Source organism: Toxotes jaculatrix, chromosome 20 (assembly GCF_017976425.1).
Source record: "Toxotes jaculatrix isolate fToxJac2 chromosome 20, fToxJac2.pri, whole genome shotgun sequence".
Classification (NCBI taxonomy): Eukaryota; Metazoa; Chordata; class Actinopteri; family Toxotidae; genus Toxotes; species Toxotes jaculatrix.
Window position 1 is genome coordinate 2,768,207 of NC_054413.1, and position 14,686 is coordinate 2,782,892.

Genomic DNA, 14,686 nt, shown 5'->3' on the forward strand with positions numbered 1-14,686 from the left:
AAAACCTAAAGAGGCCCATATAAAAGCAGCAAACCTGTTTACACGGCACGATGATGATGATAGCCACTGCTGTAAAATACTTCAGTGGGACTAACTGCAAGCCAGCAGCTAATTAACCTCGTCTCCGAAATCACAGGGTTCATAACTTGATTGCTTTGCGCTGTATGCAGAGGTCTATTCAGTGACCTATAGCTAAGCAGGGCTGCTACATGCAGAGCCTGAGCAAAGCGCCAAACAATAATCTTGTTGATCTATCCATGACATCCATAAAGCATGTCCAATGCAGTAAATGATTGTCTGACACAACAATACTGCAATCACTCAGACGGGGAACAAAGCACACCAGTACATAAATCAGCAACTAGACGACTACAATCTAGCGTTAATACAGTTATTAAATAAGAGGAATTATACTCAGTGATACGGATATATGTTTGAAAGCCGGGGGAAAATACAGTAGTAAATATGTAGATCGGAAAAAAAACAGTCTCCTCCATATACGATCTTATCCCTAAATTCATCTGGAAATTTGTTGACTATGTAATTCACTGTCAAATGCAAAGTAATTTGAAAGGATTGCTCTGCTGAAGTTTATGCACGAGGTGTGCCAGTGATTCAGGTGCTCGTTAGAACATATTAAGAGGCTGAGGGCATTTACAATTGTAATGTATGTTGATGATGAATGTTGGGAGAAATTCTGAAAAGAACAGCTGAAATAAAAGCTAATGATGCCATTCATCTGTCCTGCCAGAGTAATATATTTCATATATTTTGTCCTCACGGGTAATGGACTTTTCTCCCAAATTGCCTGGATCATATTTCCAAATGGTGTGCTAATGTCCCAATCAGTATCACTTACTACCGTGGTCAACATTTTCCATTTGAATCTTGACATTGATGGGCAACATCGTCGTGATTCTAGGTAGAAAATTGCATTCTGTATGTTGTATCAATATCACTGTATTGTTTAATCAACTGTGATATGAGAAAAGGGAATCAAGCCTTAACCCCAGTCTCTGAGATCAATAACAATCATGTACATTAATGTGATATGGCAAAAATCATTCTTACACTATGTCATTTGCTATGCAAGACAACCTCACATGATAACATATTTTAGGTAACTTTTGTTAAAGTATTATAAATACGTTACATTTTGCATCTGAATAGTTCATAAGATCATTGACCAAAGAAACAGTTATATCAACAACCATATTTACAAACCTCTATACATCCATCTACAAACCGTGCACCCACGTTTTCGTGACTGTTCACAGCTGCAGGTGAGATGTACGGAGCACTGAACTGCACTAATGCAGCTTTAGAGGTGAATATAACTCAACTGCTGCTATTTGTTGTCACACCCCGTAGGCTGTATCTGTCAATCTATTCCATTTTGTCCTTTCTCCGTCTCCCCATGCTTTTTCCCCCTCTCTCTTCCTCTGTCTCTCACATACACACACACACACACACCGACATGTTTTCCATGGTTGCATATCTACCAGTAGAGTCTCCTGTGTGTCTGTGTGCATTTTTTTTTACCTCCATCCTTATTACCTGACTGAGGCATGACACAACCCAGATAGCAAGCTCCGAGCTGTCAGCAGCAAAGAAATGGCTCGCAAGCCAATATCGATCAGCTATAATAAGCCTGCAGCATTTGACAGTGTTTTCTTGCCATCAGCAGCACACCCGTACACAGACTACCTGCAAAAACTTGCCATGCAACCAGAACTCATGATGTGGTACGGCATGGCACTGGCCTGACAATGCACAAACTCGGAGCCACCAACCCACCGACATGCCAACACCCTGCCAATCTGTCAACACAAGTACTGGGGTTGGTAGGACAGAGGCTGCATTGCTGTTGGATTGAAAGGTTATTTCAGACCTAATAATGAATGGCAGCATATAGATAGATTTCAGAGAGCACTAGGCCAGGGATGCATACTGAGCAATTTAGACTAATTAAAAGCCCAGTATGAATTCTGACAGGAGACATACATATAGTGTATGCTCTGCTCTTGCTTAAAGCAAAATTCATCATTAAATATGGATCAGAATCAATTTACTCATAAAGTATAATAAAGCTACAATAAATGGCTTTGTGATACCAATCAGGAGACAGGTTTAAATTATATACCAATAAATATCAATACCAAACACATTAAAATACTATAGACCTTCTCAGAGGGTATAAATATACCAGCTGGCGTAAGGTTGCTGGGCCATTCAAGGAACAATGTTGGCTCACACATAACAACAAAGAGTTGTGGCTTCCATATGCATTCCTGAGAGGAGCTCCACATAATCCCGGTTGCAGAAATCCAATTACAGCATTTTCTACAGAGGTTGGTTACATTCTCCTCTGAAATCATTCAAATTAATCAATATGCAAGTTTACTGCATAGCCAATGAGGGGCTATGCGCTGCAAATCCTGTAAGTAAAAGGGAACACCATCCTCTCTCAGAGTCGAGAAGAGAATTCCCTGTGAAGCACAATCACTATTCTAAGTATGTGGTTGCTGCACAGCCAATAAGATGAGCTACGATTTTACCCATTTGTACCAGTAGTTGAGTCGCTTCAGTCAGTGGAAGTATTTTGCACTTATGATTAATAGGAGACAAATAATGGGCTTGCCGATATTTGTTTTGAGAAAACCGCTGATGCACTGGATGCACATCTACGCTGCCTGAACTGTTCCAGACAGGGCCGAGGCGGCCTAATGAGTAGAGAGAACACTGTGGAAGTTACAGGTCACGACTTTGAAACCCTACAGTATCTATTGCACGAGCATAAAAAGCGATACATCCTGGCAAAACGGATAAGAAGGATAAGAGTGACTCTAAGACAGTCCGTCTTGGCATCTTGAAAAACTGTGAACACTGAGCAATCATTTGAGAAAAAAAAAAAATATCATGAGTGCAAACATAATTACTCAAACAGATGGTAATAGTTTGGATGGTAACACAAATCTTATTTCAGTTCCTCGTACTACCTGTGTCTTTTTATAGCTGCCGTGTCAACTGGTACCCTGAGCAGAGCATCTTGCTAATTATGCTTATCGTGAAAAATGGAGTGTAAAGACATTTTCACCATAATATGGGTGCACATCATCATGCTGTCTCCACGAGCCGGCTCTCATTCAGTCTTTCTGCACATGCTTTATGCTAACCAGATGTATGTTTGCTTTTCGAATTTACATAAGGTTATCACGAACTCCATCATTTGAACGCTGCATGCATAGACTCCGTTTTGTTGATTCATGTGTTATAAATTGGAAACAACTGTTACAAGAAAGAAATGATTAATTCTATCCTCTCTTCAGTAAAATCGCTCCTTTTCTTCTGACACACTGAAGGTTGTGGCTGCTGTGGATCTGCCTCTTGTCTACTGAGCTCAATGGGTGTTTTCCAGTTTAAAAGAATCCATTGTCTACCTCTTTATTAAGGAATCTTTTTTTATATAATTGATTACCATTGTTAGAGTAATGGAATTTTTAATTAATATCAGTCAACTTCCTCTTATAATTAATGATGCAATGTGCCTATTCTTTTTACATTTGCATTTCTTTTTCATCTTTAATTGTGCAGTTCTGAATTGATTTGCAGGTGCCTCTCCTGGGCACTTGTATTGAATAAACCACAACTGTGGAAATTTTTTTTTTTTTTCCACGTCAGTCAAAGGACAACCAAATGTAAACTCCCCATTAATCATGAATACAAAGTGATAATATATTCAGTATACAAAATATGATCCTGTCCACAGTACAAAGACGCCCGATGCCCTATCCAGCACTCACAGAAAGCATTTTGTGTTGCCTGAGCAGCCTGTTAAAGTGAACCGCCTGTTCAGTTGTCAATATAGTAATCATTATCTATATAATCATCAGTGTCACCACCTGCCTTCACATGCCTTTGTGCGGTGTAGTATATGATGGAAATTATCACACCTAAACAACCTTATGCAATTCAAAACAATCTGCCTGTAACAGATTCTGCTATGAAGCTTACGATGCCAAATTTCTGAGTGTGTGTCAGAAAGCTGTTGATTCAGCGCTACAAGGCACAGACCTCCCTGTGAGGGGCTTGTTATTTTTGTCCACCGGGGGCGAATGACAAAATAAGATAAATATCTTGTAATATAATGCAATCACACTCACAAACTGTATGCCATCAAAAATTCTCAATAAAACTAGAACACCATATTTTCACAACCGTGTTTGTTGCGATCAATTTGTGTTGGATTGCATAAGGCTGTACACAGGTGTTCGTGTTGTTGTTGCACCCACTGCAAGGTTTTTGATGGCTGCGTCTAACTAATAAAAGATTGTGGACCCTAATATGACTGCACTGTTGCAACAGTCCATCTGCCACTCTGATTTCTCTAGTATGCCACAAGCAAAGAGAGTAACAACTGTCACCACGCCTAAGAACGGAAATGTTGCTCACTGGTATTTTCATTTCATTTGTCTAATAAGACAAAACTGCTTGAATAAGTCAGAAACACTACAATCTTGAGATAATCTATTATAATGAGGTCGCAGATAATATGAATGGATTGCAAAAGATTACAGGATTACAAAACAATAGGAAACGAGATGGATATTAAATGAACAACAGTTACGCAAAACAGCTACTCTTTCAGCATTCCCTGTTACTGTCTGACGGAAACATAGGGTACTGGAACACAGTGTTTCATTAAAGATTGGCAAAGCTGGAAACATAAGTTTCTAAGGAGCACCTGAGGGCAACAAGACTCTTAAACCATACTGCTGACAGCATGATATGCCCACAAGAAATTGCTCTTTCATTTGGCTCAACTTAAAATGTTATTGTTGGATGATTGTGTTTTGTTTGTATTATATATAACTACAAAAAAAAGAAAAAACACACAACCCCTAGAGTAATCTTTACAAGTTAACATTAAGAAGGGTTGCAGACAAAAACACTTATGAAGACTCATACCTCTCTAGCTCTCTTTTGTTTTTAAGGGTTTAAACACAAGGCTGAAATCCTAGACATTTTGTGCTGGTAATTATTGTTCTGCAGCCTCACCTACAGACATGCCAGTGAAATCCCATTTCACACAATGATATATAACTATGACTGTTACTGCTCAAATAAGTGCTTCCCCATTTTTCTGATGGGGAACTTTAATTAGAGAGGGGGCTCTCTGCCCAGGCCATTTTCCAAAACAACCAGATACGAAAAACACAAACTGTAAGCAACTAACAACACTGCCACAGGTCGACAAAAGTATGACACGCATACATGAGTAGGCACAAGGGCACATATACACAGGCACGTACAGTGACCAATATAATACAGCCCTAAGCAAGACCTTCACAGTATCCATTTCCAACCTTAAGTCAGAATCCCTGCACAACGGTTTCTACATTTCACACATCATCAACTACAATTGAGACCAAATCACTAAATCACTTTTATACTTAGGCAACCGTTTAAACCCATAAAGTTGAAAACACAAGCCTGCTGGCTTTGTGCTAATTAATTATAAATGAACCAAGCCTACATTTTAGAGACATGCCATGCCTCACAATGATGAGTTATTGCAACAATTACAGCTCAAAGTATTCCCCCAACTTGTCTGATAACACACCCCAACACATAAATGTCCACAACTAAAATCCATAGATCAGCCATCACTAATATCCACACAGCAGGTGGGACCAAGTCGTGACGCACATGCTCACAGGTAATGACTGGTGCAGCAACCAACATCAGTATAAGGGCATGGCCGCCAAGCAGCACAGAACGGTATGATGTCCTACCTTTTGTAGTCAGTGAACGCCTCTCCGAGGTCAAATCTTCCATCTGGTCCAGAATTTCCTGCTGTGTGTAAAAAACCATCATAATACCCTTCTCCTACTGGTTGTTTTGGGCACACCATGCAGGATATGAAGAGTATTTTGTGGCGTAACAAGAAACCGTACATTGCAATAAAATATTTGGAACAGAAAACAGAATTTAAACGCAAATACTCATAAGTTTACATCTTTTCCATTTCGATATCAAACAAATATCTGTGCACACACATGCACAGAGGGAAATGAGCAGCACAGCAGTAAACCAAAGCGTAATGGCACAGCGGCCTACAACCAAAAAGCATAGGACAGCCCAGCACTGCACTGAACTGAACAGAATAGAATAAAAATAGACCAGAACGTCACTTCAGTATCTAAGACGTGCCTGTGCATATGTTTACACCCACTAAAGCGCAGAAGACTGGGCAATATGTTTTCAAAGGATGTCCCAATATTTCTTTGAGCGTCCATCCCCTAATTTAATATCGTGATATCATGTCAAATGTTATCAAAGCACATACTGCAGCACTGCAGAATAATCAATGGCACGGCGGCCTTTCGACAAGGAGACAGTAAAAGAGGCAAAGCGACCTGCAAGCATCACAAAACAGAAGAAAATTAAATTGTATCCAACCTGTTGTGGTCTCAGGTAACTCGGACGCGTGTTGACAACCTGTCCACGTCTCCACAAAGCTTTTCGGCTGAAGTTCAACTCCTCAGTCAGCTCCGTCAAACGTTCACCTGGAGAACGAGCCGTGTGTTTAAGGTGTCCTGGCTCCTGGTGTTCTGGCTCCTGGTGTCCTGGTGTCCTGGCTCCTGGTGTCCTGGCTCCTGGTGTCCTGCCATGTTGAGTCAGCGCCATGTCGGTGGCGAGATCCGCTCTCATGAAGGGCAATGCGTTTTTAATAGTTCAAAGAAAGTCAGAAGAGTTTGCATTTGTGAACTTGTACTTCCAGATGTTTTGGAAACGTGGTGAAACGCAGCTTGCGCTAAACTTTAGCTAGCTCTTGTCCTTTCACCTGAGTAGTTTTGCAGTTTTAAAAGCACTTTTTCACCTTGTCGTTTCTTGGTGGTGATTAACACCAACACAGCGACTTTTCACCTGTGAAAGTCCATCCTCCTCCCCGGGAATTAGGAGGGGAAACCCCAAACTGCTCGACAAATATCACGAACACGTTTGGCGCAAAAGCTCGCAATACCCTTTCTCCTTCCGCCATTATCTGCGCATGGCAATTGGTTCACCTGAAACTCCATGTTGCTGCGCAGGTGTGGGCGTAGAGGTGCTCAGTGGTCCCACAAATTCACGCCTACATTTTAAACTTAAGTGAAAATTTTCGGTTTTAAAATCAGTTTTGATTTTCCCTAATTTCCCAAAGCTGCACAATAGACGTTTTCTTTAAAAAGCTCTTTATTTATTTATAAATAAGGACACATGAAAAAAAAATCATAAAAAAAATAAGTCCTGAAAGAAAAAGAACTAAAATAGTTGTATGATGGTTACTGATTGTGTTGAGTCAATATGAGTCTCTTCAAGCATGTTTACATCTGTAGGTTTCCCTGCTTTCAAAGTTATGGCATCACTTTCATTGACTGACTTTGAGACCTGATAAATTTCAACTTTAGTTCATCCCTTGTTCCTTTGCTCAAGACTAAAAGAGCAAACTTCATCATATCACAAAGTAAAAGAAATCCAAAGGGGAAAATTTGCTTCGATCCACAAGATTTTGCATTTCTGTTCACCATAATGAACAAACATGGCTCCTTCACCTTCTTCCTCCTTTGGCTTCAAATTTGATGGACTCAAGTGTAGACTATTCTTTGCAGCCCAGTTATTAACTGTTAAGCTGGTACCTTACTCTCCTGTTGTCAATCGTGGGTTGGAGTGGCACATCACAGCTTATTGAACATGGGTATCATAACAGTTAAAATAGTAATTATGGTAATAATGATGGTCATCTTTATAGTGCTGTGTGCTGGGAAAGGATAAATGGGGAGTTCAGTTTGTAATCTACGTTGTTCTGGCAATAAGCAAGATTGCCTAGGGTGTGGTGAAGGAGCATGTCGTTCACATAATTCATACAGACAATATATAATTTACATTTCAGATTTTTTGGCTTATTGCAGAAAATGTTGTGGGATCTCATTCTCATTCCCAACAAGGGTCATGTACTAAAAATAATTCATTCATTTGAATATCAATGAATAATGCACCATGGGTGAGAACATTATAACGCCATGCTATGCTGTGTGAACTGGGCAATTTGCACTGAATCACCAATCACACCCAGTGTGTTTGTGCTTGCATCTGCTTGTCTTGAGGTGTTTTGAGCTGCAACTTAGAGAGAATTTATAGCAGCATTTCAGTTTTTTTCACTTCTCCATGACTGGTACTACAATGAAGGTTCAGTGGAAAACTGCCTATATGCAAATTAAATGCTTAATATTTACAAGTGGGGTAGAGAAATGCTTGAGTCACTAACTAGTGCACAAATAAGCAGATGACTAGAGGACGGTGTACAGTCAGATGACAGCAGTTTGAGAAGGCTAGTTACCATCTGAAAGCAGCCAGAAAAGTAACCATGTCCATTTAGTTATAGCTTCAAAAGACCCCACACCCAATAAGAAAGTGTAGAATTAGAGGCATCTCAATGCAAGTTATGGAAGAAGAATTTTGGCAGAGAAAAATGAATCCGCATTGCCTCAAGCCAGCAGGTTTCCTGGTCAGCCGGGTAGTGCGCGTGCCTCTGCTTCAGCACTTAAAATATCCTTTTCTCGTCTTCTTGTGTCCTGGAATAAGATGCTGTTTAACAGTGTTGGTGGAAAGTCCATGCCATTGACAAGAAGGAAAAAATCCATATCCATCCTGTACATGGTGATGATCACATTGCATTAGAGCCCTTAAATATTTAAAATGCTTTGAATTGTATAACTGATCTCTGCAGGGAGGTAAACATAACTATGTCAATAGGCTTTCTGCCAAAAGTCTAGAATGTGTTTGTCTTGCACAAAGCGAGCTGCCGTGGCCCTGGATCTATATTAACAAAGATGCTCTGTGACTGGAGTCAGAGAACAGTTTTGCAGCTGTGCTGAGAATCACCCGGTCACAGACCTCCGCTGTCAGGTGAAGGAATTACAAGTATTTACTTCCAGTTTTCGCAGTCAGATCTTTACCACTTTGAGGAAAAACTCCTATCTCGCGTCTCACACAAGAGAAGATTTTTGAGTCATGCTTGAATAGAAATGAGTTCATGATGCTGAAGAGTTATCACTGCAGTGTAATTGCACAGAGAGAATACATTATTTATGTGAGATTTAGCCTCATTAATCTGTGAAATGTTCTGACAGTACGATCATTTTATTTTTCTCATGACTTACTGTTTTGCAGATCTTTGCAGAGACATGAATTTGCTCTTTGATGCACAGTCAGTTTCCTTGAGTCTCTTTGTGAAATAGTGTTCTTTGACAGCTCTTCCCCTGTGCTTTCAATGAATCATTATCTGTGCCAATGTTTGCACTCAACTTGTCTTTTTCCTCTTGTCTTGCAGCTGCACACTGACCTCGATAAGGGGGACAGTGCGGTGAAGTACACTCTCTCGGGGGAAGGGGCTGGCTCCATTTTCACAATTGACCAAACAACGGGGGACATCCATGCCTTAAGGAGTCTTGACAGGGAGGAGAAGCCTTACTACACTCTGCGAGCCCAGGCTGTTGACATCAACACCAATAGGCCCCTAGAGCCTGAATCTGAATTTGTAATCAAGGTTCAAGACATCAACGACAATGAGCCAAAGTTCCTGGAGGGACCGTACACAGCCAGCGTCCCTGAGATGTCACCAGTAGGCAAGTGACCATCTGCAGTGACTTGTTCTGCCCAGTAAAGATAGAAAGGCCTCTTCACAGTAAAAGCTTTGTTTTCTCCTTTTAAACTGATGAAGACAGAGTTTCAGGAGAATCACATGTACAATCAGAGGGGCGAAGCTGCCCCCCCTATCCGATTCTGACATTTCAGAGAGCCACTTATTCTTGGTGTGCCCTGAGTATATTTCACAGCTTTGTCTTTAAATACCCCCCCAGGGAGAACAGATCAAGGTAATTCGCTGAGAGACTGGCTCCTCTTGATCTGAATGGCAATGAAGCCCTCAAAACTCCAAAATCAGCAGTCTCCCAAGTATGAGTAGAAAGCAGGACCAACACAGCCCAGACTCAATGAGCACTTGAAATCATACACTACTCTGAAACTGTTCACTGTACAATCAGTGAACCGCATGAGACGTTCAGTGACCAGTATGAGCCACGGCTCCCAAAACTCTTCATCCTACATTTCACATAATGCAACTGGGTATCATCCCACTCTGTAACACCAGCTTTCTGTTATAAATGTAAAGTCTTAAGCGCCACTGAAAACATTAGACAGCTTTTTTCGCAGGCTGAGTAGTGCTTCCTGTAATGAGTAAAGTTAACTTCACGTGTTTGCCCCTTTTAATCGTAGGGGATTACGTTAATCACATGTGATTAATAATGCCAATTATTCATGAAAAGAATTCTAGACAAAATATGAGTGATTACTTTTTAGGAAGAGGCTAAATTTGAATATACAGTGTTATTTATTTATCTATTTTATTATTGTTTTTTAAAATAGCAATGTAGGAAAAAAAACATGAAAGAATATCCCAGAGGTATTTCCTGCTCCTGTGCTTTGATCCGGATCTTGCCTACAATATCAAATCAGCTTAACTCCAAAAAACAGTCAGACAAATAAAATATTCTGATTATAAAGCAAAATGAATTAAGGGGTGTCTTCAGAAATAACTTTCACTGTTACACAATACACTGGAAACCATAAAAAAAAAATACAACACTGATAATTGCTGCCAAATTCTGCAGAATGATACTACTAATAGAAATACCTTTGTTGAGAGCTGAACTGTGAGTTGTAAACATCCCTCTACAATGTGTGTGATAAGTTCTTTACTTCCAGTGGAAAAAAAAGATACTGCAGGGGATGCAACCATTGAATAAATATCAAACCCACTAAAGTCTTTATCAATATTTATACTATCAAGACGTGTGTGATCAATGGGTTCATTAACTGTTACACCCCTCTTGTTGTCTTTGGCTAGAATGTCCCTGTGGATGTTTTTATGTTAGCAGGGCAAAACAAAAACTAAAAGAGAGAGATGCCGAGCTTAAATATGCAGTAATGGTTGGTAATGAAGACTAATCTACGGCCAAACATTATAAAATTACTAATGGCAATACTCCAGAGACTCCCTTTGAATAGTTAGCAGTGAGCTTTTCCCTGATTCATTAGAGAGGAGAATGAAAGTGACAAATAAAAAAATACTTTAAAGAGTTGCCTGAAAAGAATGTAATTACCACAAACTGTCTTCAGCTTGATGAATAAACTTGCTTTTAATTGTGCTAATATCAGGCTTTTCATCTTTTACATATACCTCTGCAGAAGTCCTTTTCCAATCACACCAGTCTTTTCATTGCACTGTTGCACTTCTTTTATCTTTAGCTTCATATTTGAATATAAAATATGTTTTATATTTCAAATATGATGAGAATATCTGTAAACATTGTATACTGTGCTAGGTTAACAGGTTTCCTCTGGATTGTATTGTAACACAACTGCAAACTGTCAAATAATACATATTGAAGTGAGATAGATAATCTCTATTTTGCAAAACTACTGTTTGCTTTCTCTTTCTGTGTTTTCCAGTAGTGACCTTTGAAGCCACTCCTTCCACCTAGTCCTTTCTCACACACCTGAATTTCCATAATCATACAAATAGAATTTATTTGTTTATAGTCTCGCACGTCAGTAAAGGCTGCTGCCTTTGTTGCCTGGAAATGCACAGGTATTGTTTTGAACTTTCACTACGTCTGAGCTCTTGGTGCTGTGGATTTTGTCCCCTTTGCTGAACTGAAAACATGTTCATGAATTATCTCATCTCTTGTAAATTCATGTCGAACATGATGCAGTCCTTCTCTGGGATGTCTAATCAGGAATGTGTGCCTTTGTTAGGGAGGATTGAGACACTAATCTCTCTCACCTAATGTTTTAATGCCATTGTTACCATCTGCTCAGACTGCAAAGCCTGATCGCTTTAATATACAGCAAGTTCTTTACAGGCAGCTAGGAGCTTACCAGAATTTAAAATGACCATGTAAATCCCATCCCTCTAGTTAGTGTCTCCTATTCGTAAGTAAATCCTGCTCTTGAAAACATTTGACACACCGTGTTTTTAAGCTATAGCCACATGTGGATATGTGATTGATACATGAACATATGTGCACGAAGCCGTCTGCCTGTGAAGGCATCCATGTCAGCCTGTCTGTCTGAATCTGAATCTGCCCATCTGCCCAAGAAACATCAGGCTCGTGTTTCTGTCTTAGAGTTATAAAATAGGCTGACAAGGCAGTTTTTTTTTTTAGTTACTCAAACTGGAAACTTTTGATTGAATCTGTTGAAAATAAATGCATGGTAAATAAGGACTGTGCTCATGGAATGGTGTTTTCAGTGCCAGCTAGTTAAGAGAGATGACCCAAACCTCCAACAAGTAATTATGCTGTCCCTGTTACTGCAAGAGTTTGGAAGACTGCCATCTTAATACTATTCTTCTCATGGATCTTTGTTTTCTTAATGGTAGCATTGTTAAATAAATGGTTGCTTTATATTTTTGTTTAAATAATAGCCATTTAGTAATGCTACAAATGTGCAAATCAAAACATACAACAGGAAAATTGGACTCCACATTCTGTCTCCTCCACCCTCCTCCTCATTGCACTCTATCAGGGACTGTTCAGCATTAGCTGCAGCTTTCTCAGTTGTGATTCATCATTTGTTGGTGTCAGGTGTGGTCATTTAGTAAACTGATGAACATCAGAGAGTTTGGATTTCAGCCTCATGGGGAAATGAATTAAGTCAAAATCAATAAGTCTTCCCACTGTTTTCCACAGGGACGTATGTGACACAAGTGACAGCCACAGATGCAGATGACCCTACCTATGGAAACAGTGCCAGAGTGGTATACAGCATCCTCCATGGCCAGCCATACTTCTCTGTTGACCCTAAAACAGGTAAAGTAGTCATCCTACTTTCTATTGAGTATTTATGTGACAAAATAGTGATTTAGCCAGTGGGAAGTTCATAAACATCTTTATATTTTACTTTAAATATGCGAGTCAGAAAAAAGTGCCTCTGTTTTATGTGCACCTGGCACTTGCAGCGAGGCAATCTTGCAGCGATATAAGCTTATCTAGGCCATTAGTCTTGAATGATGTGAATGATTGAGTACCCTCTAAACAGTGAGTGTAATATAATGTGCTCTGGTGGAACCATGCATCAGGACAATAAAACAGGTCCAACAACTGACCCTTGGGACACAAAAGGACACATGCTCTCCAGAAAACAGTGAATTATTTCTTTCACAGGTATTAAGTAAAACTGGCAATTGTAATTGTAAGAATGCACTTAAATCAAACAGCACTAATACCAAGCATTTGTGGGTATAATGTATAATGCAATGTAAAAGATTCACAATATCTGTTTCAGAGAAAGCTAGGGAAAAAAAAATCAAACATATAATTTCTTTCTGGTACGGTCGCGCTAAATATAGTAGGTGCTCCTGCGGTGGTACTGCAGAATGTCATCACTTTTTGCAACATATCAAAATGCTGGGTAAACCCATAAACTGACAGTCTCAGTGTCAAGAAATAAAACTGCTATCTCTAAACCCCCGGTGATTTTCTGAATCTTTGCTGCAACAATACTGAGTAGTCAGAGTTGTATACTGTTAGTTAACTGCTAAAGCAGGCGGCTTGAATTCAAATCACCAAAAAAAAAAACAAATAGCACAATAACATTTGATGCTGAAACATTAACAGTGTTAGTTGTTTTCACTTTCTTTATACCTGCACTTTGCTGGATTGGGTGGATGGTGTCATAGGGAAAAAAAAAATGGCAGTAAAAAGGTTGTAGAGTGGCAGCAGGGTGGATATGGCAGATGACTGCTCTAAATCTGAAACACCTTCATAGCACCAGTGTTTGCCAGTAGTGAGCTGCTGCTGGCTTACTATCTGGGACAGTTCAAAGCATATGAAAATAGGTTCATACATATCACACAGACAGATACTGTGGAATCTGTTGCTGATTATCCCTCTTACAGAGCACATACTGTGACTGTATTTCGAACTGATGCTGGAAAAAATCAAACTGTTAAAGTAAATGTTTGCCCTGCTGGGGCCTGCATTTATCTCCAAACCCACACCAACAAGTGGTACAAACACAGGGAGGAAAAAGGTGAGCAAGGGGAGGGGGATGACAACAACACACGTAAATCACCATGCATGTGATGGAAATTATCCCTGTCAGAGACAGACGCCCCTCTCTCTCCAAAATATATGACAGAAGTTTAAGAAATAAACATAGTCTTTGATTTTGGATTCACACACAGGCACACAGGAGACTGTGGATCAAATGGGACATCCTCACCATATTAAATGGAATAAGAAGAGGGAAAAAGTGCAGGCCCACCTATGCTGCCCGCTTCCTTTTAACCTGACAACCTCCCACTGACCTAGCTATTAATCTGCAGTACAAACGCTCTCTGATCTCAGGGTCTCTGATCCTGAAGTGAATCATCATATGGCTTCACCAGAGTTCCCTATTGGATGTCAAGTGTCTCCAGTTTGTGAAATGACCTCCATTTCAGCCTTGGTCAGACGCACATGTGCAGCTTCTTACTGGGGAGCGAACTCCTTAGGTGGAAATATATCGTGCATTTTGAAGTAAATTGTGCATTTGGCATCAAACATATTTCAGGGGGTTTTATGTGTACGGCTTTTTCCCT

The 14,686-nt window shown here is 39.9% G+C and overlaps 1 protein-coding gene across 1 annotated transcript in view; it reads left to right on the forward strand.

Annotated features, from left to right (window-relative positions):
- The window catches only part of LOC121200290 (cadherin-12-like), a 54,209-nt gene that overhangs the window by 5,310 nt on the left and 34,213 nt on the right, over positions 1 to 14,686 (forward strand). Inside the window, exons 2-3 of the mRNA XM_041065489.1 lie at positions 9,374 to 9,668; positions 12,795 to 12,914. Of these exons, the coding sequence (XP_040921423.1) occupies positions 9,374 to 9,668; positions 12,795 to 12,914 (415 nt within the window). The remainder of the gene's footprint in view (positions 1 to 9,373; positions 9,669 to 12,794; positions 12,915 to 14,686) is intronic.